The sequence below is a fragment of the Polyodon spathula genome, chromosome 12 (assembly GCF_017654505.1).
Source record: "Polyodon spathula isolate WHYD16114869_AA chromosome 12, ASM1765450v1, whole genome shotgun sequence".
Taxonomy (NCBI): Eukaryota; Metazoa; Chordata; class Actinopteri; order Acipenseriformes; family Polyodontidae; genus Polyodon; species Polyodon spathula.
In genome coordinates, this window is record NC_054545.1 from 38,560,634 (window position 1) to 38,587,727 (window position 27,094).

General features: G+C 45.8%; 1 protein-coding gene across 1 annotated transcript; it reads right to left on the reverse strand.

Annotated features, from left to right (window-relative positions):
• Positions 1-11,303: 11,303 nt before the first annotated feature.
• Positions 11,304-20,104, reverse strand: LOC121325011 (glial fibrillary acidic protein-like). The gene is made up of 10 exons (XM_041267295.1): positions 19,879-20,104; positions 19,503-19,833; positions 15,927-15,987; positions 15,403-15,498; positions 14,594-14,755; positions 14,022-14,147; positions 13,138-13,358; positions 12,830-12,873; positions 12,425-12,510; positions 11,304-11,639 (listed from the first exon to the last, which is right to left on the reverse strand). The coding sequence occupies exons 1-10, from the start codon at positions 20,054-20,056 to the stop codon at positions 11,598-11,600; spliced, it is 1,347 nt and encodes a 448-aa protein (XP_041123229.1). The 5' UTR covers positions 20,057-20,104; the 3' UTR covers positions 11,304-11,597.
• Between the last annotated feature and the right edge of the window lie 6,990 nt (positions 20,105-27,094).

Consider the following 27,094-nt stretch of genomic DNA (forward strand, 5'->3'; position numbering starts at 1 on the left):
GCAGCAGCAACAGCAACAGCAGCAGCAGGGCTTATCCAGATACAAACTACGTGCAACAAGAGAGTCATCACAGACAGCCATTATATAAGAGCAAGCTTTCACAGAGCTGGAAAATAAAACCATCTTCTAACCCCCCCCCCCCCCCCCCCCCCCCCAACCCTCCAATCTAACCCTAACCCTAACCCTAATCCACCCCCCCAAAGAGTCAAAAATGCTTTACCATAGTCAAAACACAGCAAAGTGTAATAAAGCACAGTGAAAGCATGGCAAAGCATGGGTAAGTATTGTAAACGCCAGAGACATTTGGTAAAGCATATTAAAAACATGACAAACCATAGTAAACTATAGAAAATGCAAAGTGTAACCATGGGAAAAGCATGGGAAACTGCAGAAATACCATAGAGATTTACTGCTGTAAGGGAATGTATGCAAATAACATTAAAGTTGAATATCTAATAGGAAGATATTATGAGCAAGCAATACAACACTGTTTATGCTGATAATGAAATCCAGAGGGAGTGTACCTGTAACAGGAGCAGCTGGAGTATTTGCAGGCATTTGAAATCAGTGGCTGTTTTGGGGGCTCTTCTTGGACTAGATTGCAACCTGCAGGTGTTGATTTTCAATTTGCATTTTAGTAATAAAAAAATGAAACATATTAATTCCTTAGCCAGCTTGTCCATCCCAAAGTGCGAGGAGGTGCCAAGGGAATTGGCTTCCTGTCATTTGGTATTTCACTTGCTATTTCTTTCCTGCACAGCATGCAAGACTTTAGAGCAATTTGTTTTGTGAAAGGAAAATAAATCTGTTCATGTTTCAAAACGAGTATCTTTAGATTTTAAATGCAATAACTAATCATGTTCAATAGTCCTAAAGTCCTAATAAATAAGGCCAACATCAATTTGAATAAATATTCACAGGTCTTGGTACTTGTAAGCAATACCTTAATGTACCAAACTTGTTTGAGCTGTGTAACCAGGTTATTCTATTCAGAGGTAATGCTTGTTTGAGCTGTGTAACCAGGTTATTCTATTCAAAGGTAATGCTTGTTTGAGCTGTGTAACCAGGTTATTCTATTCAAAGGTAATGCTTGTTTGAGCTGTGTAACCAGGTTATTCTATTCAGAGGTAATGCTTGTTTGAGCTGTGTAACCAGGTTATTCTATTCAGAGGTAATGCTTGTTTGAGCTGTGTAACCAGGTTATTCTATTCAGATGACATGTTTCACTTATAAGTCATCAATATCAGACCCAAGATTTTTGTGTTGATGTGTCTGTCCTAATACACCTGCTGACTCTCTTGTAGTCTGATAGCAGTGTAGCAGACATCACATGGGGTGATCCAACCATTAAACAGACTTTCTTTAAATGCATTCTTTAAATAAGCTAAACACTGTGTATGGAGCCCAGTGTATCACTGCAGATCAGTGGATTCGGGAGCTGTCCACTGACTGTGGTGCTGAATCCTGTCCAGCATACAGCTCACAAAGTGAAAAGGGTCCAGTTCAAAACCTCCACCTGGAATTTTGTAAAAGTATACTGAACCTCCACAGAAATGCATTAAACAATGGCTGCCGAGCAGAGCTTGGGTGATTCCTACTATTCCTTAAAATTCAGAAATGAGCCCTCTGCTACTGGGTGCATTTAAAACAGAGTGACCCTGACAGCTACCACCACAAATCCCTAAAACAAGAGCAGTGCCCAGAGAGAGACCCCTCCATCCAGCTGAAACAACAAGAGCAGTGCCCAGAGAGACCCCTCCATCCAGCTGAAACAACAAGAGCAGTGCCCAGAGAGAGACCCCTCCATCCAGCTGAAACAACAAGAGCAGTGCCCAGAGAGAGACCCCTCCATCCAGCTGAAACAACAAGAGCAGTGCCCAGAGAGAGACCCCTCCATCCAGCTGAAACAACAAGAGCAGTGCCCAGAGAGAGACCCCTCCATCCAGCTGAAACAACAAGAGCAGTGCCCAGAGAGAGACCCCTCCATCCAGCTGAAACAACAAGAGCAGTGCCCAGAGAGAGACCCCTCCATCCAGCTGAAACAACAAGAGCAGTGCCCAGAGAGAGACCCCTCCATCCAGCTGAAACAACAAGAGCAGTGCCCAGAGAGAGACCCCCCATCCAGCCAAGAGCAGTGCCCAGAGAGAGACCCCCCATCCAGCTGAAACAACAAGAGCAGTGCCCAGAGAGAGACCCCTCCATCCAGCTGAAACAACAAGAGCAGTGCCCAGAGAGAGACCTCTCCATCCAGCTGAAACAACAAGAGCAGTGCCCAGAGAGAGACCCCTCCATCCAGCTGAAACAACAAGAGCAGTGCCCAGAGAGAGACCCCTCCATCCAGCTGAAACAACAAGAGCAGTACCCAGAGAGAGACCTCTCCATCCAGCTGAAACAACAAGAGCAGTGCCCAGAGAGAGACCCCTCCATCCAGCTGAAACAACAAGAGCAGTGCCCAGAGAGAGACCTCTCCATCCAGCTGGTCCTGAAGCTCTGTAAACAGAACCATACTGATGCCACAGATCTTCGCACCAGCCAGGACAAAACACACCTAGCTCGGCTCAGGAAAAGTCTCTTCCCAAAAACTAAATTATATTAAACTATTGGACAGACCAAATAAAAACAATAAATAAATAAACTAGAATACTACAGAATGCTAAACAGAAGTTATTTCCTAGCTGAATACAAAATACAGGCTAAGCACCACAATACAAAATACAGGCTGAGCACCACAATACAAAATACAGGCTGAGCACCACATTACAAAATACAGGCTGAGTACCACAATACAAAATACAGGCTGAGCACCACAATACAAAATACAGGCTGAGCACCACAATACAAAATACAGGCTAAGCACCACATTACAAAATACAGTGACCAGTGCGATTGTGGAGAGGTAGAGACAGAGAAACACTTCACTCTAGACTGCAGCAAATACAACAAAGCCAGAAATATTTACTACCCCAAATTCATCAGCAGGGTTCCTGGCTTCCACCACTTAGACCTGGAATCCCAATTAAAAAAATCCGGGGAGAGAATAGAGAAACAGTTAAAATTTATAACTAATTGCCACAAAATGAGGGACAAAACATAAATTTAAAATGTAAATAACCATGTCTCATAATATTGTAATTTTTTGTTCTCTTTTTGTAAATATCTATGTTCTATTTTCCTATATATATTTCTTTTTGTTCTGTAAATGCTTTGGCAATACTTGCATAACTTGAGCACTGGTTCCTGGGCTGGTGTCTAGTTGCTTGTTTCTTTATTCCTCATGGAAGGTGTTATGCACTGAAGCAGAAGCTCATTAAAAGTCTCCTGGAGAGCCAGGAATCCCTTTCCTCCATCGAGTCACAGAGTGCTACAGTGGGACCTCTGTGTTAATGCCAGGTTCATGCGGTTTGGGAAAGTGTACCCAAGGTCACTGCTGCATTGCCCCTGAAAGCTGAACTTACATCTGCATCTAAACAAATAGGGTGCTCCTAGAGCTCTGCAAGAGGTAGGTCAGAGATCTTCCACAATGAACAAGGCGCCATTTCCTAATGTTAAATTGCATCGCCTCTTTGCCTGTGAAAGCCTCCTGCGAAACCAGCTCTACCAAGAGGAGTAGTCATCTAAAAGACAGGCGCTCTCACTTTATTGAAACTGTGGTTTTATGTTTTATTTGGTGCTTGCTGTTATAAAGAGGCGGCGTGGCATTGCTGGAGAATGGAGAGCTGTAGTTCTCACTGTAAAGGTATGGGAGTTTTTTGTTTCCATCTCTCTGTTCATCTCTACGGTTCGTCTGTCTGTCTGTCTGTCTGAGAGACCTGACAGACCCGTATTTATTGACGCCTCCAGCTATGGAGTTGGGAAGAATGGCACACTGTAGCAGAGCACAGTATGAAGATACCTTGAAATATTAAAAGATAGCACAGATATTTAAAGATATCTGTAACGAACATGCCTTTATCTCTGTTGTACATTCCTTACCACAAATCATTGAGGCAGGTATCAGTATACAATGGAAGTTGCCTGCTCTAATGTTTGCACGTACGCAGTGTGTAAGAGCAATGGGTCGTGGGGATCTTTCTCATGATGCTGACAGCTGTTATTCTTCCCCTGGCGGGGGGTGTATGTTACTAATACTTGCTGCAAAGGGACTGAACATTTTTAAGGTGTATTATATATGAAGAAGCCACTCTCAGACAATCACACCACCAGATTACAGAACATTCAAGTGCATCTTATTTTGCAAAATATGTCGCACTGTAGAGTACAACCAGATAAAAATGAAGCTTCCTGGTCCTCCTGCCCACCCACCCAGTGCTCACGAAAAGACACTTCTGTAATATAAGAGACTGGGTCAGCTGTACTTATTATATGATAAAGTATACATGTTGATCCCTGTGGGGTTGCTGTACACTTGGAAGACACCTCGACAGAGTCACATGGACTTACACATGGACTTTCTACTGAGTACATTCCCAGCAGTTAGTGAATGCTTCTCATCTGACCCCAGGTAAAATGGAAGTTAATGCAGTAACAGTGGGATGCAGGAGAACACATTTATTGTGTCAGACATCTGTGCCCTCCTGAGCTAATAAAAAAAATAAAGGTTAGAAATAGCACCATCACACTTAACTTATTATGTGTGGGGGCAAAAAGAACAGAAATATAGGTTATTTTTAACCAACACTTGCAGTTAGAAATGGACCTTTCACACATATCAGAAGATCTATTGCTTTTGATAATAATAAAAATACAAAGCCCTCCCCTCCACTGGTGAGCACACTGCATGCTCCAACCTCTTTGTCCTCTCCAATAAACACTAGCAGCACTATCAGCAGAGCTTAATCTGTCTATTAAATACAAAGCCCCTTTCTGAGACAGACAGACAAGGCCAGGCTGCACATCCCTGATCTGCACCCTCCTCTGTGTGCAGTGCTAATTTAGAACTTGCAGGTGGATGCCATTGCCTGGCAATGCTCTGTCTGTTAGCTCCAGTAAGGGGCGGCTCTGGGGAGCAGGGCACAGAGCTGCACTTCCTCTGCCTGCTGCAGACACCCACTTGATGCTACTAAATTTAGCCCGCAGATAAATGCCATCGCTACCCTCTAAAGACTGAGAGTCCAGAGGAATGTGGCATGATGACAGGTTGCTGAGAGAAGGATCTGCATGAGAATGTTTGCAGTAGAGATGTGTTATTTTGTGCCTGTCATGCTAGCTTGAGGTCATAACTGTGTAAAAAGACTTAGAAAGGGGTTGTAGCTAAATACACATTTACACTTACATTCATTATGTGTCTCAAATGTACAGTTTTGATAAATATGTACAGAATTATTATTTTTAAACATGTCTCATCATAAAACACAGCAGAAGTGGAAGAAGGCATGGAAACTAATCACTTCATTTAACCTAATGTAGTACCGGCTAACATGTTTTAACCCTTTAAGGTACACAAGAAATTGAAAGTTGTTTAAATGGTTTCTTCTTAAAATACAGTGAGAGCGACTCGAGCATCACAAGGAGGAAACTGAACATTTGGACGACCAGATCCAACCTGTCAGTACATTTTAAACCCAGTTTCGTGCACCTTATTGCAAAAATAAGAAAATTAGATTCATTTTTATTTGTGGGACACATATGTCTCTTGTACCTTAAAGGGTTAAAATGAAAATATAACATGTGGTTATTTCAAAACCTCACATTGAGCCCCATGTGGCTGATGGAAGGGAGTGACTTGATTTGCTCCAATCACTGCTCTGCTCTCATTAAATTTCTATCAATAATCTCCAATCTAAACGATCAAGCGGATTAGTAGAGCAGAGATAAATAATAGAGAAAAAAAATCTGAGATAAAACCACCTAATTTTGAAGAATTAAGATGCATTGCAACCCATCACATTACACTCATCAAAAGCAATTCTAAATACTACCATAGACAGCAAGGTTCAATTCACATCATAGCAGAGAATCAAAACATTTCAGGGGGATGCCACTCAGTGGGGCAGCAGAATTCCTTCTTCACTTCAATTCCATTGAGTTTGTTTCGCATGCAGATGCCTTCTAGTGTTACTTGAAGCTTAGAGTTTCAATGCATAGCACTGCTGGCTAAATAAATATACTGTGGGTCATGCAGGGATATTTCTGTGTCAGGGTTTGTGAGATAAGACTTGAGGTTCAGTCTTTGAGAAAGAAAGTCTTTCAGAAAAGACTTAGCTTGCTTTTCAAATCCACGAAACCTAAACAACTCTCCAAGTTACCATGAAAATGCAGGGGTGTGTCTATAGAAGCATAGCCATAAAAACAGAAGTTTCAGTCTGTACCCCACCTGTAGAGTCTGTAACCCCCTGCAGAGTCTGTAACCCCCTGCAGAGTCTGTACCCGGCTGCAGAGTCTGTAACCCCCCTGCAGAGTCTGTAACCCCCTGCAGAGTCTGTAACCCCCCTGCAGAGTCTGTACCCCCCTGCAGAGTCTGTAACCCCCTGCAGAGTCTGTAACCCCCTGCAGAGTCAGAATCCCCCTGCAGAGTCTGTAACCCCCTGCAGAGTCTGTAACCCCCCTGCAGAGTCTGTAACCCCCCTGCAGAGTCTGTAACCCCCTGCAGAGTCTGTAACCCCCCTGCAGAGTCTGTAACCCCCCTGCAGAGTCTGTAACCCCCCTGCAGAGTCTATACCCGGCTGAGGAGTCTGTACCCAGCTGCAGAGTCTGTAACCCCCCTGCAGAGTCTGTAACCCCCCTGCAGAGTCTGTACCCCCCTGCAGAGTCTGTAACCCCCCTGCAGAGTCTGTAACCCCCCTGCAGAGTCTGTAACCCCCCTGCAGAGTCTGTAACCCCCCTGCAGAGTCTGTACCCCCCTGCAGAGTCTGTAACCCCCCTGCAGAGTCAGAATCCCCCTGGCTGCACTGCTTTAGACTAATCTGATGAGTTTTAATGAAGGATACACTAGTGGCTTCTATTCCAAGCTCTTTAAAAAGCCCTTGGATACTAAAAGCTTTATAAACACTTCTTCAGGCGTTGCACAATGTGGAAGAAAGCAATAGAGTTTTGTTAAAGGTTTGCTTAACACAAACACCCCACGGTCATTCAATGTAATATAAATCACAAGGCAAAGGAACTCCCCTAAACCAGCCATTAGAAACACAGTTTCAGGCCTGGGTTTGTTTTTAACACTCTGTTGCATTCGTCTGGGTCCGGTTATATAAAAGTGGATTAGACTAGTCTAAACTGCTGGAGTCCAGTTGGTTGCTATGGAAACAGGCTCAGAATAAAGGAGATAAGCATTTAACATAAAATAAACACATTTCAAAATTGAAATGACAGAATTTTGCAGCGCAGCTAATAATCACAAAACATGAATCCAATTAGTGTGTGCGCGCAGGGATTTGTTCAGCTACGTTTCTACCAGCACTGTTCTGTTGACTGTTCAGGAGCAGCAGGACAATCCCTCTGCTAACCAAACTGTGCTGCAGCAGATCATGATATTGTCAGTGTTTCTAATCAATACAAAACCATTCAATCAGTCAGGAGGCAGGAAGATTCTGAAAGATTTCTTTGGTAGAACCTCACACGCATGTCCCGTTGTGACAGTGAGATGTGTGGGTCAGATTATCCAGACGTGCCCCCCTAGTTTATCGATACCTCCAGTGCCTAGACAAGCAAGTTTAACTTAGTTTAGCTGGTTCACTTTGTGCCCGCAGGGCCAGCACAGGTACATCTCAACAGTGCAAGTGCTAATACAAAGAGAGACCTGAGGAAATATAGGAGCACTGCCAGAAGGTACAGTCTGTCTTTACCTCCAGGCATTTCCATGGTTTTTAGGTCAATGAAAGTCTTGGAAAACCAGAAAGAAGATCACATGGGTGCTCGGAAAATAGTCCCAATTCTGGCACAAAGCTCAGGGAATCTGTACGACTGTTCTTGCCTGTCAGCGCATGGGTTAGGACTTGTTGTTTCAGAATGTCAGATATCTGCTCCCCACTTTACTATTCAAGGGGCTGGGATATAACAGGCTGCTGAACTCCTTAACCAGTGCTGACACAGAGAAGGCTGAAGAGATGTCTCACAACCAGAGCTGAGATCTCAAGCTGAGATACAGAGAGGATACTGCATGATTGCTTGTGGAGTGCTGTGGTTACACAGAAAGCAAAACAACTGGGACAATTTTACTCTTGCTAAGTTTTGTAGGAGTTACTGTAGCTAACAAAATAGTTCCATTCATTTTTCCCTCCATGCACAGCCATTCAATATAGACGTCTCAACAGTTCAGTTTGGTGAATGAAAGCACACAAGATGTATTCAATGATTCTGTCATATGAAACCACTTCCATGTGTCCAATACAAGCAGACACAACACTAAAGGGACTGCATTGCAGTGGCTTTTCTTAAGGAAGAGACGTAATACATTGAGAGAAATTTTCTACAAACAGATAAATAAAAACAGTGTAAGAAATGTCATGATCATGTAAACCAAGTGGACCAGCCACTGGAGTGAGAGAGTTCTATAGCTCTGAGTTCTATAGCTGTGAGTTCTATAGCTCTGAGAGGAGAATAAGTGGATGTTTGAATTAGTGCTCAGTGAACTATGTATAGAAGGTAAATATGTCAAGTGAAAATGATTCTGTGTGTGAAAGATAAGCTCAAAGACATGGTTTTGACAGATATATTATATCAAGCTTTGACAAGAGAATACATATGTACTGACCTATATTTAAGCTGTGGTATATATCAGGTAAGTAGGTGCATTCTCTCCTCTTCATGCCTGTCACCTCCAGAGGTCTAGGTTTGAATCATGGAGAGCTGTCTGTATTCTGAGCTGGTCTCATGCAGTTTACTGTAATAACATCAATAATCCATTCCCTGCAAGCCGGTTTCAGATTCTCAAAGGCTCTGTTCCAGTGATTGCTCTGTTATACCATCCAACAGGCTCTAGGGTAAGTCAACTGCTGTTGTTGTTTGTAAAGAGAGCTGTGGTGTTCATCATTGTTGGGAACAAACATTTTGACAGATGTTTTATTCTGTTTGAAAACATGTATTTGGGGCTCCTGAGTGGCACATCCAGTAAAGGCGCTCCGCGTGGAGTGCAGGATGCACCCTATAGCCTGAACGTCGCCGGTTAGGGCTTTGGTCGGCCAGGGTGTCCTTGGCTCACCGTGCACCAGCGACCCCTGCAGTCTGGACAAGCACCTACGGGTTTGCCTGTAAGCTGCTCAGAGCTGCATTGTCCTCTGACACTGTAGCTCTGAGGTGGCTGTATGGTGGGCCTGCAGTGTGAAAAGAAGTTTTTGGCTGACAGCACACACTTCGGAGGACAGCGTGTGTTCGTCTTCACTTCTCACGAGTCAGAGTGGGGGTGGTAGCAGCGAGCTGAGCCTAAAAAAATAATTGGCTATTCTACATTGGTAGAAAATGATTAAAAAAAAAAAATAAATGGTGACTAGTACATTTTTATTTTGAAATCAGTAAATAAAAATGAAACATGTATTTTTCTGCCTTGCGGAATAATATCTTGCTTTGACAGGTTTTACCAGGTTCTGCAGTTTTGTTTGGGCACAGTTTGACTTGGATGCTGAACACAGAATCCATTATGGCAGGCTGCTGTCTGCAGGGGAGCCCCTGCAGCTGTTTGTGTAACGTTACGGTTTGCAGGTCTGCAGGCAGCCCATGTTTATAACTGAAGCCATACCAAGCAGTGTTCTGAATGATCACACTGAGGCACAAATTGAATTGGGAAATTTCTCGTCTCACAGAAGTAGTATTCTTTATATTTGAGATTTGCTGCTCACCTTTGCATTGCACAGAAGGTCCCATCTTCTTCTGATGGTACTGGATTCATTAAAGTTGTGTAGTTGATATACAAGGCATGTGTGTATATGGATGTTGTATATGTGAGCAAGTGGAAAGCACTATTCATAAACACAGCAAAGTTCATCTACAGTTTCTTTTTATTATTGTTAAAGGGTTACAGGCTGCCGCTCCTAAAGATACAGAACTTTACCGTTCCTCATTAAAACGAGAGCGAACTCCGGTCAGTAATGTGGTGCTGGGCTGCTCGTGCTCTGCTAGCTATTGCTCAGTGCTGAGAGCCCATTGCTCCAGACTGCTGTGACCAGGGCTGGGAGAGTAGATTGTGGGTAGCACAGAGGAGGGAGGACTTCCCCCATGGTGTTCTGATATCCCCATGCTGGGTTTCTGTAGGTGCACTGTAAGTTTTGTTAGCCTCAGCAGGGGGAGATAAAGGGGCGTTGCAGCAGGTTGAGCAGGTGGAGTGAGGGGTGAGATGCAGTGAGTCCTCAAATAGGGGTTGGTTCACTGTAGTGGTGGCGAGGTAGAGGGCTTGTGTAAGGTGGGGTTTTATAAAAAAGCCTCTTCTCTTCAGATTAGACTGGGGTTTTTAGAACAGCTTTGTTTTCTATCCTGGGTTGTTTCTGGGGCTACAATCGAGACAGTAAACAAAACCAAACCAGGACTGGTAAGAGCGAGTGTCAAAGTGCTTGTCTATCAAACACTGTCCTAGATTTCTCTGTGCCTAAAGTGGAATGAGTCTCTGTTAGAGAGTGCCCAGGGGCTGCAAACTGAACCTCAGGAAATATCAGCCCTCTTTTCTAATTTGAATCCCTTCTTTCCCGAACCCTGGAAATATCAACCCTCCTTTTCTAATTTGAATCCCTTCTTCCCTGAACCCTGGAATACTGCGCTCTCTTTTTCTCGCCCTCTCTCTTTCTCTCTTTCACTCCCTCTCTCCCTTAGCTCAACATACACCAAGACCATAAAACATCCCCAATTGCTTTCTGTCACGGTATCCACAAAACAAACAAATTGCATAACGTGAGTAGCAAGAGCTTCCAGGGAGAGTGCAGACTGCGTGCAGGAAGAGGGGGCTGGGGACAGCGGGGCTGGGGACACGGGACTGGGGACAGCGGGGCTGGGGACACGGGACTGGGGACAGCGGGGCTGGGAACAGCGGGGCTGGGGACACGGGACTGGGGACAGTGGGGCTGGGGACACACACGTGCATACAGACTCACAGACACACACACACATAAATACACACACACATACACGTTCATCCTTTACAGACACTCGCAGACAGACAGACAGCCATTATGAGACACTGGTACATGCTTGCAGACAGACAGACAGACAGACACTGTGAGACACTGGCACACACTCGCAGGCAGACAGACAGACACTATGAGACACTGACACACACTCACAGGCAGACAGACACTGTGAGACACTGGCACACACTCGCAGGCAGACAGACAGACACTATGAGACACTGACACACACTCGCAGACAGACAGACAGACACTGTGAGACACTGGCACACACTCGCAGGCAGACAGACAGACAATATGAGACACTGACACACACTCGCAGACAGACAGACATACACTATGAGGCCCTGGCACACACTCGCAGGCAGACAGACAGACAATATGAGACACTGACACACACTCGCAGACAGACAGACAGACAGACACACACTCGCAGACAGACGGCACATAGAGGCATACTGAGGTCAGTGCTGGTCACGGCAGTCTAGTCTACAGTGGGGGGAGAAGCTAAGCTTGCTATAGAGCCACTCTCTGCATCAGGCTCAGGGGAGACCCTCAGGCCAGGTCCTTACGCTCCGCCGTTGACTCCTTGATTATCTGAAACACAGACAGACACACAATCAGATCCTTTCCTATTTACAGTGCTCTGAACTACACTGTTTCTGTTGCATTTCAATACCAGTCTATGACTGAGGCACCTTGAACAGACATACAGTGACACTCAGTGACACTCATTAATTCAGGTCTCACTGTGTCCTTCCCAGAGCTCACAAAACAGCCAGCAGAGGAATGGTCATAGAACAGCTACACAAGGGAATTAGAATGACCAGGAATCTCTGGTAGCACTTTACATTGTGTCTCTAATTCTATAGGATACCTAGAATTTATATGTAAGACACAGTCTTCTTCAAAAATATTATGCGGGGACTATCCCTGCTTTCAGCAGGGCAATGATCACTAAACAGCTTCCATTCACCCAGCTGTGTGGCTTGGGATGTCAGACCATTGATTTCACTGCAGACTCATCCAGGGAGAAGAGCTCACAAACCAATAATAACATCAGAAATCCTGTCATCCTCTGTCATTTCCGGATTCATTTAGGCATCAAAATTGACTGCTTTTTACAAGAAGAATTTGTTAGCAAAGTGCCATGGTTTTGTGGGAGCCCAGACAGAGGAAGCAGGGCTCAGATGAAGCAGAACTGCTGCTTCCAGGTTAGTCAGTGTGCCTGCGCTGCTCTCTGCTGGCGCAACTGGGAACTGTGACATCACCACCCAAAATAACATTTCCACTCAAAGAAAACAAAATGCTTAGGATGTTTTTGTTGCACATTTTTTTTCTTTGGGTGCAGGCCTCTGCGACTGGACCCCCAGCTCACGTACCTCCCCATCTCTCATCTCCACGGTTTTAACCAGAACAGTCCTCTTCACGTGAGACTCAGGAGACAGTTTGGTGTCCAGGCTTGTTTCTGAGATAGAACAGAGAGGAGCTTTAGAACCGAGTCCTCCCCTTTCAACATTCAGTACAGAAGCTAAAGGACTTTATTTTAACACTTGAATATTCTGTAAAAAGAAATCGCATTTCACAAAATAATGATTATTAAATCTCTAGGATTTTAATACAGTGGAAATGTGTAAATGGCTTTATTAAATATAACTACATTAGTGTTGCCTCTGGTGAATAATATTAGTGTCCAGTCACCATACAGGAAACTGCATCATGCCTGGTGTGTGGCTGCCTTGAGGCTTAAACATTCCAGTGAGTTCAAATATAGGACCACAACTGACCTCGGAGCTGAAGGTTTGAGAAGCTTTGAACAGGAACAGTGATTCTGTGAGGTAAAGTGAAAGACAAAAATTATTCTTGAATCAGCAATGGAACTATCACCCCTCCACACTTCCCCTTTCCCTCCTCTATTTACTGCCTCTGCCCCTAACCCTTATCCCATCTCATTGCTTCCTGCCCCTATCCCTTACCCCCTCTCATTGCTTCCTCCCCCTCCTCACTGTCCTACCCCTCCTCACGGCCTCTCCTCCTCACTACCTCTACCTCACCTCCCCTCCCCTCCTCACTGCCCCTCTCCTCCCTTCCTCACCTGCTTTCTTCTCCCTCCAGCAGCTTCCTGTAGGTGGCAATCTCGATATCAAGGGCCAGCTTGACGTTCAGCAGGTCCTGGTATTCCTGCAGGTGCCTCGCCATCTCCTCCTTCAGGCTGTTGATGTCGTCCTCCAGCCGTGCCACAGACTCCTGAGAATTCGCAGACTCAATAGCAAACTGCTCCTCCATCTCACGCATTTGCCTCTCCAGAGACTCGTTCTGTCAGAAACATAAAGTCAGGGCACTGATCTACTAGAGCTGAGATCTACGGGAGCTGGATCTAAGAGCTGGGATCTACAAAAGCTGGGATCTACAGGAGCTGGGATCTATTGGAGCTGAGATCTATGGGAGCTGGGATCTACTGGAGCTGGGATCTACGTGGGCTGGGATCTACTGGAGCTGAGATCTACTGAAGCAGGATCTACTGTAACAGTGATATACTGGTGCTGAGATTTGCTGGAGCCGAGATCTACTAGAGCTTAGATCTAGTGGAGCTGAATCTAAGAGCTGAGATCTATTAGAATAATGAGATATTAAAAAGGGAATATAAATATCAGGAAAAGGTACATGATATAAATGATCCCTTTAAGATGTTTTCATCTGATAGATTTTGAGCAAGTCCTGATCAGGACTGATATACCATAACTGAGAGCTGTCAATCATGTCAGACTTGTCAGGCCCTCCTCCAGATTCCAGATAACAATAGTTACCATAAACCAAACCAGAGCAGTCAGTTCCAGAGAGGGAGAGAGGTATCTGCTGTGCTCAGCACACATTACTCAGCTGGTCTTCCTCGGTTCTCATTGCCTGTGAGATGGCTGTTGCTTTGGCCTGCTCTCTAGCTTGCGGAATAGAAAGGGTGAAAGAGGAAGTGAGACTCACACTTCCTCTAAGTGCCTCCAGGTCGCAGGTCATGACCTGGATCTGGCGCCGGTACTCATTGGCTTCCTGCTTCGCCTGCCGCAGTGCCTCTACGTTTCTATTGGCTGCATCCGTCATGTCTGAAAACTGAAGAGGAGATGAGTTTGGAGATGAGAATGGCAACTAGATACCTAGTACAGCACCAGCAGCGTCTAATAGTGCACAACCTCCTGTATCATCACACTACAGCGGTGCTTCCCAAACTCTTTCATAGGAAGTTCCAATATCAAAGTCAGACGAGCACTGCTACTTTACTGTGTCAAGCCACGCTCATCAAGTATGTTTCTTTAGCAGCTGTATGCAATGGCTTCGGCTTTTAGTAGCTAATTGATTTATTCTAGCATGAGAAATATTTCATAATGGTCTCAGGAGAACCTCTGCACTGCAATAACAAACTAACAGAGAATCCCTCGTTATAAAAGCTCAATGGAGGCAGCATTTAAAAAATAAATAAGTGAGTGGGTTGTGAACGGGGCAAGTATTCTAAGCAAGGCGTGTCTCTGGATGGATGGCTCGGCCCAGTTCTGCCTCACCTTGGACCGGTACCACTCCTCAGTCTCCTGCATGTTGGAGCTGGCCATGGCTTCGTACTGGGTGCGAATGTCCCTCAGCGCTGTGGTCAGGTCTGGTTTGGACATGTCCATGTCCACGTGGACCTGCTGGCTGGACACCTGCTCCAGCATCTCTCGCAGCTCCTGGGGACATGACAGCAACAACACGGCCACAATCATACAAAGAGGCAAAGAATGGACTGGACAAGAGAAACATGAACATTCATCACAACAGCAACAACACAGCCAGTGATCACATAGAAGGCAGAGAATGGACTGGACAAGAGAAACATTCACAACAGCAGCAACACAGCCAGCAATCACAAGGAGAGGCAGAATGGACTGGACAAGAGAAACATGAACATTCACAATAGCAACAACACAGCCAGCGAGCACACAGAGAGGCAGAGAACGGATTGGACAAGAGAAACATTTACAACAGCAACAACACAGTTAGCGATCACACAAAGAAGCAGAAAACGGACTGGACAAGAGAAATATTCACAACAGAAACAACACAGCCAGAGATCACACAGAGAGGCAGAGAATGGACTGGACAAGAGAAACATGAACATTCACAACAGCAACATGTCAATGAACAATCCCACGAGTATAGAATGGTCTTTGCTAATCTTGTCTGCATCGTGTTACCCTCAGTGTTCCTGAGCATAGCAGCGGCCATCACTGAGAACACGTTGCAGGGATCGCTGGACCAGGACATATCAAGGACATTCTTTAAAGTGCTTCAGGTTGAACGCAGTCGGTATTGAGGGGGTGCAGCAGCCTTTTACCTCATCGTGGATTTTCTTGAGGAAGTTGATCTCCTCGTGCAGGGCTTCAATCTTCCTCTCCAGCGCAACACGGTTCAATGCTGCCTCGTCAACATCCTGGACAGACAGGTGACAGACAGACAGAAAGACAGACCGAGATAATGATATGAACACAGCTCCAACTCTCCTTCAATGTGTACCCTTCTATACTGTAACAGAGCCCCCAACTCCCCCCTCAATCTGCACCCCTTCTATACTGTAACAGAGCCCTTCCTCCCTATCTGCTCAGCCCCAGCATGCTCGTCAACCCTGCTCACTTGTCTGTAGGAATGCAGGTTAGGGTTAGAGTCTGTAGGAGTGCAGGTGCTCACCTGTCTGTAGGAGTGCAGGTTAGGGTGAGAGTCTGTAGGAGTGCAGGTGCTCACCTGTCTGTAGGAGTGCAGGTTAGGGTTAGGGTTAGGCTTAGGGTCTGTAGGAGTGCAGGTGCTCACTTGTCTGTAGGAGTTCAGGTTAGAGTGAGGGTCTGTAGGAGTGCAGGTGCTCACCTGTCTGTATGAGTGCAGGTTATTCTCAGCCTCCAGACGCAGATTAATCTCGTCCTCTAACCTGGTAATGAAGAGCAGGGTGGAATTCAAACGCACTGAAATAACCCCTCCCTTCAGGAGGAGCATCTCGCTGCAGACTGCAGCCCTGCTGCAGCTACCAAAGACAGGGTCAGTTATTTGCAAACAAAGTATTCTTACTATTGCTGTGTTTCACTAAACTATTGTCAGACCTTGGGAAAGTGGCTCCCTTTCATTTTTTATTAAACAGCAACAATTTGCTTTTTGTGAAACCCTTTAATGATGAATACAGATCATTGACACTAGCTTAACACATCAGCTTTTTTTCATTGGGCAGCTTTTGTTTCAATGAACACAGAAAGAGAACAATGTGGTGACCATTTCCCCAGGCACTGGAAACACATTCATTTCTGAAGCAAGGACTCATCATTATTTACAAGTGTCACGAGGCACAAAGATCAGAGCAAATGACAAGATTATAAACTTTTTGCAGCTGTGAATGTGCCCCTGCTCTTCGGCCCAGCACGCCAAACACCAGTTGTCTCTTTTGTTGCTGTTGTTTGCAGGCCCACTGCCACTAAGCCTGACTCAATCAACTCTCGGGAGATAGTCTGTCACCGGCTCCAGTGCAGTATAGCTTGGCACACAATGGCAGACTCTGTGTGGGGATGGCTATAAACTGTAGCAGCGGGATAAACCATCCTCTCTCTTTCTCCTATTGTTTCCCCTAGTCCTTTCAAAGGGAGAGATTTATAGAGTGGGGACATGACCCTGGCAGTATTCATTTATAAAGGGGGGGCGAGGCCCGGCTGTATTAATAGGAGATGGGACCCACCGTGGGACTGACTCTGTGGGAATCAAATTCTGTGAATGTTTGTAGTGAGGTGTGAGGTGTGAGGTGCTGCACAGTGAGGAGTGGTTGCAGTGAGGTGTGAGGTGTGGGGCGCTGCACAGTGAGGAGTGGTTGCAGTGAGGTGTGAGGTGCTGCACAGTGAGGAGTGGTTGTGAGTGAGGTGTGAGGTGCTGCACAGTGAGGAGTGGTTGCAGTGAGGTGTGAGGTGTGAGGTGCTGCACAGTGAGGAGTGGTTGCAGTGAGGTGTGAGGTGTGAGGTGCTGCACAGTGAGGAGTGGTTGCAGTGAGGTGTGAGGTGCTGCACAGTGAGGAGTGGTTGCAGTGAGGTGTGAGGTGTTGCACAGTGAGGAGTGGTTGCAGTGAGGTGTGAGGTGCTGCACAGTGAGGAGTGGTTGCAGTGAGGTGTGAGGTGCTGCACAGTGAGGAGTGGTTGCAGTGAGGTGTGAGGTGTTGCACAGTGAGGAGTGGTTGCAGTGAGGTGTGAGGTGTGAGGTGCTGCACAGTGAGGAGTGGTTGCAGTGAGGTGTGAGGTGCTGCACAGTGAGGAGTGGTTGCAGTGAGGTGTGAGGTGCTGCACAGTGAGGAGTGGTTGCAGTGAGGTGTGAGGTGCTGCACAGTGAGGAGTGGTTGCAGTGAGGTGTGAGGTGCTGCACAGTGAGGAGTGGCTGCAGTGAGGTGTGAGGTGTGAGGTGCTGCACAGTGAGGAGTGGCTGCAGTGAGGTGTGAGGTGCTGCACAGTGAGGAGTGGTTGCAGTGAGGTGTGAGGTGCTACACAGTGAGGAGTGGCTGCAGTGAGGTGTGAGGTGCTGCACAGTGAGGAGTGGTTGCAGTGAGGTGTGAGGTGTATGCACAGTGAGGAGTGTTTGCAGTGTTTCAGTATAGCTCAGTGAGCAGTGTTTGCAGTGTTTCAGTGAGCTCAGTGAGCTGCACCCCCTGTTTGCAGTGTTTCAGTATAGCTCAGCTCTGAGCAGCACCCCCTGTTTGCAGTGTTTCAGTATTCCTCAGCTCTGAGCAGCACCCCCTGTTTGCAGTGTTTCAGTATAGCTCAGCTCTGAGCAGCACCCCTTGTTTGCAGTGTTTCAGTATAGCTCAGGTCTGAGCAGCACCCCTTGTTTGCAGTGTTTCAGTATAGCTTAGGTCTGAGCAGCACCCCCTGTTTGCAGTGTTTCAGTATACCTCAGCTCTGAGCAGCACCCCTTGTTTGCAGTGTTTCAGTATAGCTCAGCTCTGAGCAGCACCCCCTGTTTGCAGTGTTTCAGTATAGCTCAGCTCTGAGCAGCACCCCTTGTTTGCAGTGTTTCAGTATAGCTCAGGTCTGAGCAGCACCCCCTGTTTGCAGTGTTTCAGTATAGCTCAGGTCTGAGCAGCACCCCCTGTTTGCAGTGTTTCAGTATAGCTCAGCTCTGAGCAGCACCCCCTGTTTGCAGTGTTTCAGTATAGCTCAGCTCTGAGCAGCACCCCCTGTTTGCAGTGTTTCAGTATTGCTCAGCTCTGAGCAGCACCCCTTGTTTGCAGTGTTTCAGTATAGCTCAGCTCTGAGCAGCACCCCCTGTTTGCAGTGTTTCAGTATTGCTCAGCTCTGAGCAGCACCCCTTGTTTGCAGTGTTTCAGTATTCCTCAGCTCTGAGCAGCACCCCCTGTTTGCAGTGTTTCAGTATAGCTCAGCTCTGAGCAGCACCCCCTGTTTGCAGTGTTTCAGTATAGCTCAGCTCTGAGCAGGTTGACAGGCTCCTCTGCACTAACCTTTTGCTGCAGCTCCACTTATCAAGGCAGGCAGACTGGCAATTCCACCCTCAATGATACCCTGAGGCTGCTGCCACTTCAATAATACCCATAAGAGCCATACTGCCCTATAAACCACAGCTGTCTAACACCAAACACTGCGCTCATTCCAATCACCCTAATCACAGACTAGTAAGGTAAGATGTGAATCCTCATCTTATTTTTGATAAATGTTTCCAGATCCACAACAGTCCAGATATATAAATGTGTTTCACCAGTACTCATTTACAACACAAAACAAATCTTAAAAACTGACAACAAACAATTTCTAAAAAGCACCAAACAATTGTTCTTTTCCATTTAACAAAAAAACATTTCAACAGTGAGAGAGAAGCGTGAACTGAAGAAACAAACTGAGACATTCCAACACCCTGGGAAGGAGATTCTTTAGTTTGGTAAAATCGCCCAGAGACTGAAAAGACTACAGCTATGGCAAAAGTTTTGCACCACCCTATAGTATGAACTAATTTTTTTTCATAAAGTCGAATGAAACCTGCTGAATAATGTTACGTTAACATACTGCTTTGTAGTTTTCCACATACTTAGTGAGAAACTGTGCAAAAATTGAAAAATGTGACATTTCTAAATCTAACATAAAAAAATACTGTACTGCTATTATGGCTTCCAGTAGACTCTTCAAAACTGTCATTTTGTACATTTCTTTGATTTATCTAATTATTGTTAATTTATGTTTAATGTTAATTACAAATCAAAGTGAGAGAGAATGTTCATATATAAAACTTTTATTATTACATGCCTCAATCTTAAAATTCTAGGCAATGCAAAACTTCCTATATCTGTACAGCATATAGACTCAGGCTGAGGGTCTGAGTGCAGCAGCCAGCCAGCCGGTCCAGGGTGCGAGCTGTGGAGTGATGGAGGGGAGTGTGAGGGGGAATAAGGACAGGAAACATGCTGCTTACTTCTGCCGCAGGTTGCCCAGGTCCTGGGCCAGGTTGTCCCTCTCGATGTCAGTCCTGGCTTTGGCGGTGCTGAGCTGGTCCACCTGCTTCCTCAGCTCCCGCAGCTCCTGCTGGTAGATGTCTCCCAGCCTGGTGGGCTCCTTGCCCCTGATCTGGTTCAGCTCTGCCACCAGCACCTTGTTCTGCTGCTCCAGAAAGCGCACCTTCTCAATGTAGCTGGCGAAGCGGTCGTTCAGGTCCATCATCTCCACCTTCTCATTGGTGCGGGTCTCCTTGTATTCAGCGTTGAGGGCGTCGGCCAGGGAGAAGTCCACCCGGTCCTGGCTCAGACCCAGGGCGTCGGCCAGGGAGAAGTCCACCCGGTCCTGGCTCAGACCCAGCGCAGAGCTCTTCGCCCGCCCCATAGAGACCCGCGGGCTGCTGGAGAACATGATTGACCCATAGCGAGGGGAGCTGCCCAGAGAGTACAGTCCGCTTGACTGTTTCTTCAAGTCCCGGCCAGGAAACATCTTCCTGTAGGACGACACCCTCTGGGTTTCTAGGTTAAGACTCATGGTATTGGCTGGTTAAGGGGCTCTGCTGTGGCTTTGCAAATAAACTCAGCTCTGTGCAGCTCAGTGTTTTATAGTCAGGGGACCACCTCAGTGCAGGGGGGGATGGGGGCAGAAGAAGGGAGGGGCTGTGATCTTAGTGTCTGCCAGTTATCCTGCCACAGCACAGCTTTCAGACAGTGTCATGTGGGCACTATGAAAGAACTTTAGGTACAGTGCTCCATTGTTATTTTACTATCTGACACCTGTCGTCTATATAGGACTGTGTCGTTCGAAATATTCTGTCACAGTACACCCGTATACTTTCTTGAAATCAATAGGTCACCATAAAATGATAGCCCTGTGTATGACAGTATGTATATATACATATATATATATATATATAGATATATATATATATAATATGTGTGTGTGTGTGTGTGTGTTAGTGTGTGTGTGTGTGTGTGTGTGTGTGTGTGTGCTGTGTGTGCCATAGTTATGTCTACACCTGTGTTTCAAAACGAAGTTGGATATCTTGAAACGGAAGTATGTCATCTTAACTTTGACAACTAGTTCCTTGTAATCGTCTTAGCAAATACTGAATTAGACAGTCAAGGGTCCTTGCATAGTGTAGTTCTTGTAGAATGTACTGTCAATGTGGCCAAAATTAACCAAATCCCTGAATCATGAAACAGTTTCATTTTTTAAAAGTTCTCTTTGAGTCAGATTTAATAAACTTTTGCGTCAGTAATTCTACTGCAGTATCCCCCGGTAAAGGTATAGCAATGTGTGGTAAAGCACGGTGAAAGCATTCTACTGTAAGAAATGCAATACTTGTAAATGTTTTTTTTAAATATGTTAATTCACAACAAAGTCCTGGTTTAAAAAAAGTCCCTACAACTTGGCTGAATACTTCTCTTTGTTAAAAGTCCTGGTTTAAAAAAAGTCCCTACAACTTGGCTGAATACTTCTCTTTGTTAAAATATGACTTGACTAGAACATTTGATATCTCGGTGTCTTCGTGCAGAGAGAGATGGGTGTGTGTGTTCATACTCAGAGTCTTCGTGCAGAGAGAGGTGGGTGTGTGTGTTCATACTCAGAGTCTTCGTGCAGAGAGAGGTGGGTGTGTGTGTTCATACTCAGAGTCTTCGTGCAGAGAGAGATGGGTGTGTGTGTTCATACTCAGAGTCTTCGTGCAGAGAGAGATGGGTGTGTGTGTTCATACTCAGAGTCTTCGTGCAGAGAGAGATGGGTGTGTGTGTTCATACTCAGAGTCTTCGTGCAGAGAGAGATGGGTGTGTGTGTTCATACTCAGAGTCTTCGTGCAGAGAGAGATGGGTGTGTGTGTTCATACTCAGAGTCTTCGTGCAGAGAGAGATGGGTGTGTGTGTTCATACTCAGAGTCTTCGTGCAGAGAGAGATGGGTGTGTGTGTTCATACTCAGAGTCTTCACGCAGAGAGAGATGGGTGTGTGTGTTCATACTCAGAGTCTTCACGTGCAGAGAGAGATGGGTGTGTGTGTTCATACTCAGAGTCTTCACGCAGAGAGAGATGGGTGTGTGTGTTCATACTCAGAGTCTTCACGCAGAGAGAGATGGGTGTGTGTGTTCATACTCAGAGTCTTCGTGCAGAGAGAGATGGGTGTGTGTGTTCATACTCAGAGTCTTCGTGCAGAGAGAGGTGGGTGTGTGTGTTCATACTCAGAGTCTTCGTGCAGAGAGAGATGGGTGTGTGTGTTCATACTCAGAGTCTTCGTGCAGAGAGAGGTGGGTGTGTGTGTTCATACTCAGAGTCTTCGTGCAGAGAGAGGTGGGTGTGTGTGTTCATACTCAGAGTCTTCGTGCAGAGAGAGGTGGGTGTGTGTGTTCATACTCAGAGTCTTCGTGCAGAGAGAGGTGGGTGTGTGTGTTCATACTCAGAGTCTTCGTGCAGAGAGAGATGGGTGTGTGTGTTCATACTCAGAGTCTTCACGCAGAGAGAGATGGGTGTGTGTGTTCATACTCAGAGTCTTCGTGCAGAGAGAGATGGGTGTGTGTGTTCATACTCAGAGTCTTCGTGCAGAGACTCATGGGTGTGTGTGTTCATACTCAGAGTCTTCGTGCTGTGGGTGTGTGTGTTCATACTCAGAGTCTTGTGCAGAGAGAGCTGGGTGTGTGTGTTCATACTCAGGGGTCTTCCTGCAGAGTGAGATGGGGTGTGTGTTCATACTCAGGGTCTTCGTGCAGAGAGAGATGGGTGGGGCTGTTCATACTCAGAGTCTTCTGCAGAGAGAGTGGGTGTGTGTGTTCATACTCAGAGTCTTCGTGCAGAGAGAGATGGGTGTGGGCTCATACTGAGTCTTCGTGCAAGAAGTTCTTGTGGGTGTGGTGTGTTCTTTAGTCTTCGTGCAGAGAGTGATGGGTGTGTGTGTTCATACTCAGAGTCTTCACGCAGAGAGAGATGGGTGTGTGTGTTCATACTCAGAGTCTTCACGCAGAGAGAGATGGGTGTGTGTGTTCATACTCAGAGTCTTCGTGCAGAGAGAGATGGGTGTGTGTGTTCATACTCAGAGTCTTCGTGCAGAGAGAGATGGGTGTGTGTGTTCATACTCAGAGTCTTCGTGCAGAGAGAGGTGGGTGTGTGTGTTCATACTCAGAGTCTTCGTGCAGAGAGAGATGGGTGTGTGTGTTCATACTCAGAGTCTTCGTGCAGAGAGAGATGGGTGTGTGTGTTCATACTCAGAGTCTTCACGCAGAGAGAGATGGGTGTGTGTGTTCATACTCAGAGTCTTGTGTGCAGAGAGAGATGGGTGTGTGTGTTCATACTCAGAGTCTTCGTGCAGAGAGAGATGGGTGTGTGTGTTCATACTCAGAGTCTTCACGCAGAGAGAGATGGGTGTGTGTGTTCATACTCAGAGTCTTCGTGCAGAGAGAGATGGGTGTGTGTGTTCATACTCAGAGTCTTCGTGCAGAGAGAGATGGGTGTGTGTGTTCATACTCAGAGTCTTCACGCAGCAGAGAGTGTTCATATCAGAGTCTTCGCGGTGTGTGTGTGTTCAGTCTTCGTGCAGAGAGAGGTGGGTGTGTGTCAGAGTCTTCGTGCAGAGAGAGATGGGTGTGTGTGTTCATACTCAGAGTCTTCGTGCAGAGAGAGATGGGTGTGTGTGTTCATACTCAGAGTCTTCGTGCAGAGAGAGATGGGTGGGTGTGTGTTCATACTCAGAGTCTTCGTGCAGAGAGAGATGGGTGTGTGTGTTCATACTCAGAGTCTTCGTGCAGAGAGAGATGGGTGTGTGTGTTCATACTCAGAGTCTTCGTGCAGAGAGAGATGGGTGTGTGTGTTCATACTCAGAGTCTTCGTGCAGAGATGGGTGTGTGTGTTCATACTCAGAGTCTTCGTGCAGAGAGAGATGTGTGTGTTCATACTCAGAGTCTTCGTGCAGAGAGAGATGGGTGTGTGTGTTCATACTCAGAGTCTTCGTGCAGAGAGAGATGGGTGTGTGTGTTCATACTCAGAGTCTTCGTGCAGAGAGAGATGGGTGTGTGTGTTCATACTCAGAGTCTTCGTGCAGAGAGAGATGGGTGTGTGTGTTCATACTCAGAGTCTTCGTGCAGAGAGAGATGGGTGTGTGTGTTCATACTCAGAGTCTTCGTGCAGAGAGAGATGGGTGTGTGTGTTCATACTCAGAGTCTTCGTGCAGAGAGAGATGGGTGTGTGTGTTCATACTCAGAGTCTTCGTGCAGAGAGAGATGGGTGTGTGTGTTCATACTCAGAGTCTTCGTGCAGAGAGAGATGGGTGTGTGTGTTCATACTCAGAGTCTTCGTGCAGAGAGAGATGGGTGTGTGTGTTCATACTCAGAGTCTTCGTGCAGAGAGAGATGGGTGTGTGTGTTCATACTCAGAGTCTTCGTGCAGAGAGAGATGGGTGTGTGTGTTCATACTCAGAGTCTTCGTGCAGAGAGAGATGGGTGTGTGTGTTCATACTCAGAGTCTTCGTGCAGAGAGAGATGGGTGTGTGTGTTCATACTCAGAGTCTTCGTGCAGAGAGAGATGGGTGTGTGTGTTCATACATACCAGCGACTCATCTCTTCAGTATAGGAGGAGCAAGAGGACTGAAGTGAAGCTGAGATACTCTTATACCATCAGAGACAGGGTTCACATTAAAACAAAATCAAGTTACATGTCTACAATTTGTATTAGTTGGTAATCTAGCGAGCGCAAGAAGACTCTTCACAGAATGTTCTTAACCCTGACTGGCTGAGAGTGGCTACATGATTTATAAAACAATGCATAGGAAAGGTGGTGAGTCTCAACAGCCATTTTACCTGCCACTTTACCATGCACACAGCTCTGGTACACAGATAGAGCCTCAGTGATGCAGATTCATTGGGATAGAACTTCAGTGATGCAGCTTCACTAGGATAGAGCCTCAGTGATGCAGCTTCACTGGGATAGAGCTTCAGTGATGCAGCTTCACTGGGATAGAGCCTCAGTGATGCAGCTTCACTGGGATAGAACTTCAGTGATGCAGCTTCACTGGGATAGAGCTTCAGTGATGCAGCTTCACTGGGATAGAGCTTCAGTGATGCAGCTTCACTGGGATAGAGCCTCAGTGATGCAGCTTCACTGGGATAGAGCTTCAGTGATGCAGCTTCACTGGGATAGAGCCTTCAGTGATGCAGCTTCACTGGGATAGAGCCTCAGTGATGCAGCTTCACTGAGATAGAGCCTCAGTGATGCAGCTTCACTGAGATAGAGCCTCAGTGATGCAGCTTCACTGAGATAGAGCTTCAGTGATGCAGCTTCACTGAGATAGAGCCTCAGTGATGCAGCTTCACTGGGATAGAGCCTCAGTGATGCAGCTTCACTGGGATAGAGCCTCAGTGATGCAGCTTCACTGGGATAGAGCTTCAGTGATGCAGCTTCACTGGGATAGAGCCTCAGTGACGCAGCTTCACTGGGATAGCGCTTCAGTGACGCAGCTTCACTGGGATAGAGCTTCAGTGATGCAGCTTCACTGGGATAGAGCTTCAGTGATGCAGCTTCACTGGGATAGAGTTTCAGTGATGCAGCTTCACTGGGATAGAGCTTCAGTGATGCAGCTTCACTGGGAAAGAACTTCAGTGATGCAGCTTCACTAGGATAGAGCCTCAGTGATGCAGCTTCACTGGGATAGAGCCTCAGTGATGCAGCTTCACTGGGATAGAGCCTCAGTGATGCAGCTTCACTGGGATAGAACTTCAGTGATACAGTCAGCCTCTATCAGGGATGTGAGGACTCTGACGGGATGTGAGGACTCTGACGAGGTGCTCTCTCCTGCCTCTCAGTCTTTCGCAGATGAGACCCAGGCTTTCAATACAAGCATCCCCTTCCTTTGTTAGATGCTAAATAAATATAGTCATCAATGATCTGGCTCTGTGCCAGCGTATTACCATGATAAAAGTCTGAGAGCAGAGCTTCGCTGCTCAGCGCATTCCCACAGAGAGAAGGGAGTTTCTTAAGGAACAGTCCCTGGTTCTTTTAAGAGGGCTTTGACCTCCATTTTATCTGACATTATATCACTACAGACCTGCCTGTAACATGAGTAACATGAGATCACCACAAGATTTAAATCCCCTTTTCAAGATTACTCCAATACAGCCCAATGTATGTATGTATTTACAGTGGCTCTCAAAAGTATTCACCCTCCCTTGGACTTTTCCACATTTTATTGTGTTACAACATGGAATCAAAATGTATTTAATTAGCAGTTTTTGCCACTGATCAACACAAAAAAAAGTCCATAATGTCAAAGTGAAAAATAAGATCTACAAATTGTTCTAAATTAATTATAAATATAAAACAGAAAATAATTGATTGTATAAGTATTCACCCCCTTTGCTATGACACACCTAAATAAGCTCTGGTGCAACCAATTGTCTTTAGAAGTCACATAATCAGTTGAATGGAGTCCACCTGTGTGCAATTAAGGTGTTTCACATGATTTCAGGTTAAATATACCTGTCTCTGGGAGGTCCCACAGTTGGTTAGTACATTTCCTAACAAAAACTACATCATGAAGACGAAGGAACATTCAAAGCAAATCCGGAATAAGGTTCTTCAAAAGCACCAATCAGGGGTAGGATATAAGAACATTTCCAAGGCATTGAACATCCCCCGGAGCACAGTAAAGTCCATTATTAAGAAATGGAGAGAATATGGCACAACTATGAATCTGTCTAGAACAGGCCGTCCTCAAAAACTGAGTATCTGGGCGAGAAGGGAGACACTGTGCATACAGCAACAATAGCCTGGGTTCTTCACAAAACTGGCCTTTATTGGAGAGTGGCAAAAAGAAAGCCATTGTTGAAAAACACTTGCATCAAATCTCAGCTAGAGTTTGCCAGAGGCATGTGGGAGACTCTGTGACCAAGTGGAAGAAGATTTTATGGTTTGATGAGACCAAGATAGAGCTTTTTAGGCGGAAGCCTAACACCGCACATCATCCTGAGAACACCATCCCTACTGTGAAGCATGGTGGTGGCAGCATCATGCTATGGGGATACTTCTCTGCGTCAGGGCCTGGAAAGTAAAATGGATGCAGCAAAGTACAGAGAAATCCTGGCGGAAAACCTTAATATAACTGAGTTATATTGACTCAAGGGGATGAATACTTATGCAATCAATTATTTTCTGTTTTGTATTTGTAATTAATTTAGAACAATTTATAGATTTTATTTTTCACTTTGACATTATGGACTTTTTTTGTGTTGATCAGTGGCATAAACTCCTAATTAAATCAATTTTAATTCCATGTTGTAACACAATAAAATGTGGAAAAGTCCAAGGAAGGTGAATACTTTTGAGAGCCACTATAGTTATTTATTTATTTGACAGTTTGTAGTGGTTCCCAGATTCTCTGCTGTGGCAATATACCATTGCAGTGTTCCATGATAAAGGCATATCAACGTTTAGCTAAGGTATTAAAAAACAACAGCAAGGCATCTCATTTTGTAACTGTGGGATTAATCATTCAAACACTAATCTACCCCAGTCTGTAAAGGACCAGCACAACCTCAGTATTTGGATATTTGGGGCGATTTT

Bases quoted from the DNA above. Each gene is read 5' to 3' on its own strand.
- LOC121325011 (XM_041267295.1), bottom strand. From the start codon at position 20,056: ATGAGTCTTAACCTAGAAACCCAGAGGGTGTCGTCCTACAGGAAGATG. The intron at 15,988-19,502 runs GTAAGCAGCATG...CTTCATTACCAG, and splicing joins CTGGGCAACCTGCGGCAGAA to GTTAGAGGACGAGATTAATC. The intron at 12,511-12,829 runs GTCAGTTGTGGT...GTTCTATCTCAG, and splicing joins CTCAAACCTTCAGCTCCGAG to AAACAAGCCTGGACACCAAA.